The sequence below is a fragment of the Chrysochloris asiatica genome, unplaced genomic scaffold, assembly GCF_000296735.1.
Source record: "Chrysochloris asiatica unplaced genomic scaffold, ChrAsi1.0 scaffold00040, whole genome shotgun sequence".
In the NCBI taxonomy this organism is placed as follows: Eukaryota; Metazoa; Chordata; class Mammalia; order Afrosoricida; family Chrysochloridae; genus Chrysochloris; species Chrysochloris asiatica.
The window spans coordinates 9,159,101-9,163,849 of NW_006408558.1; the positions used below are offsets into that span (position 1 = coordinate 9,159,101).

The 4,749-nt window shown below is 40.2% G+C and overlaps 1 protein-coding gene across 4 annotated transcripts in view; it reads left to right on the top strand.

Moving 5' to 3' along the window:
• KIF13A (kinesin family member 13A) overlaps positions 1-4,749 on the top strand; it is a 253,879-nt gene that overhangs the window by 178,730 nt on the left and 70,400 nt on the right. For all 4 annotated transcript variants that reach the window (XM_006860796.1, XM_006860793.1, XM_006860794.1 and 1 more), the window contains exons 9-11: positions 1,327-1,438; positions 1,798-2,010; positions 4,465-4,575. In XM_006860796.1, coding sequence (XP_006860858.1) covers positions 1,327-1,438; positions 1,798-2,010; positions 4,465-4,575 — 436 coding nt within the window. The remainder of the gene's footprint in view (positions 1-1,326; positions 1,439-1,797; positions 2,011-4,464; positions 4,576-4,749) is intronic.

A 4,749-nucleotide genomic window follows, 5' to 3' on the forward strand; every position in this document is an offset into this window, starting at 1 on the left:
TATATATATATGTCATTTTGCAGTACTGTCTATTAGTTATTAAAATCCTAGTTCCGTTTTCTGCTTCTTGAGTTTGCTTTGTATGCAGTGACTTTTCAATTACTCGCCTTTAAGGAGTTATGTTTTGTGGGAAATATGCTTTCTTCCCTCTTATTTAATGGAAATCTACTGTTGACATTGAAGCAACGTAGCAAAGTGTACACTCAAAGCGGGATCATAGATTCATTTCAGTGCCCCTGCACCATTCTGCTGCTGTTGCTTGCATCAAAGTATGAATTTGACTTTTAGGTTTTATTGTTTAAGGGAATCCATGCCTAATACACAAGCAGTAAAATACATCTCTTAAAATATTTTACAAGAATTTTCTTTATGTAATACCATGTAACCTCTGTGTGATTTGCTGACATGGCAACTAAATGCTTTCTGGCAACTAAATGTGTGAGCCCATTGATTTCCCATTCAAAGTGTGCTTGGTGGTGAATGGTAACACAGGAAGCTACCCTCTGACCCTCACACCTGTGGTTTTCACAGTGCTCTTTTCTCCAGGTGTTGAGAATCTCTGCGAGCCACCAATGAAAGCTCATTGGCCTTGGCTAAAGTTGAGCAAGCGTGCACATTTTGTATCAGAAACACCTGGTAGACCTGTTTAATGCTCAGTTCTTTGGGTTCCACCCTACATTTCTCATTCAGAATGTCTGGGGTATGGAGATATTGGTGGTTCATTGTCCAGTTGTTTATTGTCTGGGGTATTGGTGTGTGGGAGAGTTAAGACTTCCCATCTCGAAGTTCCTAGCTAGCACCATGTTTTGAAACCATAGACCTCAGAGACAAAATGTGTTTGCCACTTTGGATATTGTCCAATACGAAGTTCTCAAAATGCTGTGTGCATAGGAATAACCCGAGGATATCGTTAACTGGTTCTGATTCATTAAGTCTGGGGAAGTGTCTCAGATTTCTGCGTTTCTAACAAGCTCTCTGGTGATGCTGATACTGCTTTGAGTAATGGAGATTGAAACAGTGGTCATGTTGTCCTCTTCTTGAGTAGGTCTTTGTCTTTGTACAAACTGTAATTCATTCTACATTGAAATGATTTTGCCTATGATTGGACAGAACAGATTCTTAGAGAAATTCTAAATTCATTTTGTTTAAATTAATAACTATTCCCCACCCCACTCCATCTCAGCTTCCTGAAAATCTAGTTAGACTTCTGTACATCTGTGATAGAGCTTGTTTGGCATCTTTTATATTTACCCACTAGAAGGATTATCATTTTGTGAAAACAAAATACACATGACATAAAACTAATTCTCCTTTTTCTCTTGGTAGATCACTTACAACTTTGGGGTTGGTGATATCATCATTGGCCGACCAGGCAGCTGGCAAGGGTAAAAACAAATTTGTGCCTTACCGAGATTCCGTCCTCACTTGGCTTCTTAAGGTAATTCATTGTTCTAGTGTTCCTTTCCAAGTAGAACTTGGCAATTTCAGATGTAACAGCCGAACAGGGTGTGCAAAGCTAACCAATACACAGAGAACTCTCGTGACTGTACCAGAATTGTGCTTCCTAGAAATGCAGAATGAAAAGTATTTTCTGTTGCTTTTTGTCCTATTATCATTCTGGTCAAGGAGCATTGCTCATTACTGTGATTACGGAGAGACCCCACTTCATCTTATCATAAGACAGTTTCTGAAATACAGATGCAGTTTCCAGGACATACATATGCACTGCCTGCCTCATGTGTGTTGGGTGTGGGAGGGGCCGCTTTTCCCAAATGACCTATTTGAAATACTTTGCAGGACAATTTGGGGGGCAACAGCCAGACCTCCATGATTGCCACAATCAGCCCAGCTGCCGACAACTACGAAGAGACCCTCTCCACATTAAGATACGCAGATCGAGCCAAAAGGATTGTTAACCATGCTGTTGTCAACGAGGACCCCAACGCAAGAGTCATCCGAGAACTGCGGGAAGAGGTGGAGAAACTGAGAGAGCAACTCTCGCAGGCTGAGGTAAATCAACCTGGTGGTCCCTGTGGGTGAAATTCTCTTGGCTTGTGGCTTGCGACTATTGAGGTCGTTTCAGTGTTTATTGGCTTCTACTGTGTCCTAGGCATCATGAAGACCAACATGAACAATGCCAGACTTTGCCCTCGGAGCTTGCAAACAAATAAGAGAGCACTCCTGCTGAAGTCAGCTGGCCCTTAAGCTTACATTTCTTCCGGTGTGAAAGTCTAGAGTGCAAACTTTTCTAGTTTATTAGCATTGTGGATCCCATATCCACAGTGCCTTGTAGTTTTCAGAGATGCTGGTTATTCGTCTTTCACTTAATACATCATAGAGGCAGTGTGATTGATGAGACTCTAACACTAGGAGTCATCGAGGAATCTCCATTTGCTTTTTTATTTATACCAGCTCCTGGCACGAAACAAAATGAGTAATTTTGCTTTGCTACCATCTTCCCACGTCTCTTCCGAGCCTGTAATAATCACACACAATTCCAAATAGCTACTGCTGTGTGTAGGTTACTGAGTGAGACACTGTCTCATTTGAAATAGGCAAAGGGGCTGAGATGGAAGCCATGACACATGCTTCCACGTTCTAGGACTTAGGCGTGCACGTAGACATCTATCTGTAAGTTCACATTCTTCATACCACTTTCTTTTTACTCTTCTTTAGGTGGGAGAGTGTTAAACTGGGGGAGGAACATGATGAGAGTTTAATAGCAGCATATGTTGAGCACTTACATGCCTGGCTCTGTTTAAGTACTTTTTTATCCTTCAGTGTATTTGATCAAAAAGTAATGAACATAAAATTTAAAAAGAGAGAAAAAAAAGGTAGGGGAGCAGATGAATGAAGCCAGAGATCTGCATTCTCCAATAAACTGATGATTGTGGCATTGCATTATAACAATTTGTGTACACGTCTTTCTCTTCTTCTAGGTTATGAGCCCCTAGTATAACATTTGATATTGGAAAGCACTTAATAGAATACCTTGCACATAGTAAGTGCTCAATAAATGTTGCTAGTTTTTGTTATTATCATTAAACCACCAGTATAAAGTGCCAAGCATCTTGTGTTTTCTTTCGTTTTGTTTTTTAATTGATGCCAACAAGGATTACAAAACTTCCAAAAAATTAAAATGTTGATAAACTTTGAAGAGAGGCATGATCCTAGGAGGAAAGTGTATTAATCCTGGAGTTGGTTTACATGTGGATTATCCATTGACTTCTACTTATTTCCGATTCTGCATTTCCACTGCAACATCTAATCTAAACCAGATGGCCAGAGCAACACTTGGCTGAAAGAAAAAGAAGATGCCTCAGGAGGGTTTTTCCTAGAATATCCATGCACAGTTCTCTGTACCCAGCACTAAATGTCACTCGCAGGCTTTGTTAACACCTGGGATTTAGGCAGACTCAGCTCACCTCCAGATGGTCAGCATTTCAGCTTCTTGTTCAAGCTCTCCCTTCCTTCTTGTTCACGGGTTTGACTCTGTAGAGATTCAGTATTGCTATGAGATGTCATAGCATATCATTGCCTAGTTTAGTTCAAACACCTTTTTTTTTAAGCTGCATATATTTATCTTTAGATCCTTTGAGTTTGCTCACTGAACAAACTCAGAGAACATCATTACCATTTCAAATAGATGTCCGTTTTCCAAGCAAATAATATGTGTGCTAAATGTATCACCATCCATAGAGAAAAGTAGTTATAAAGGGCCCACATTCAGTTGTCATTGTACTAAGTTCTTTCCAGTATCAAATGTTGAACTTTGGGGATAAAAAAATTAATAAAAACTCAGGGATAAAAAGGCACAACTTCCTGTAGTTCCAGAACTCACAGGCTAGACGGCAAGAAAGACGTGTGGCGTTTTCAAGCACATGAGAAGAGTCTTGACTTTTCCCAGTCCACAAATCTATCTGGAGTGCATTTATTGGTGAAGAGTATTGATCTCTGGTTGTTTTTCTCTCCTAACTTATTTAATTTGAAGATGAACTTTAGCATTTTGTAGATCTTGCTACACATACAAGTATGCTGGGTAAAATTCCTCTGAATGGTTTGTGTCTGTTCAGGGCACTGGTATCCCATTTTTTTAAATTGCAGCAACCATGTTTGCTTGCAGTTTACTTGATCAATAAAGGCCTGAAAGCTACCCTGAGTACCTGTGAGTTCATTACTTGCTCTTGACAGCCTTTTGATAACTGCTTGTTATTGTTGTTGTTAAGTGCTGTTGAGTCGATTCCAACCCATAGCGATCCTGTATAGGGTTTCCAAGGAGTAGCTGGTGAGCTTGAACTGCCCACCTTACAGTTCAAACAGCTTTGCAGTCTGACGCATTAACCCACAGCGCCACACCAGGACTCCTGATAACTACTTAGGGAAAGACAATAAATAATTGTTTTGTATGTAATGATGGGGGAAAAAACAAACTTAAATTCATATGTCTTTGGTTCCATTTTAAAGGCAATGAAGGCACCAGAACTGAAGGAGAAGCTCGAAGAATCTGAAAAGTTGATCAAAGAGCTAACAGTGACTTGGGAGGAGAAGCTGAGAAAAACGGAAGAAATTGCACAGGTAGCTCAATCACTTAGGCCTGAAATGTTGTGATTTGTTGTCTTTTTATATAACCTCTTTGTTGTTGTTGTTATTGTTATGTGCTGTGGAGTCGGTTCTGACTCATAGCGACCCTGTACAGGGTTTCCAAGGCTGTAAATCTTTACAGGAGCAGAAAGCCTCATCTTTCTCCCG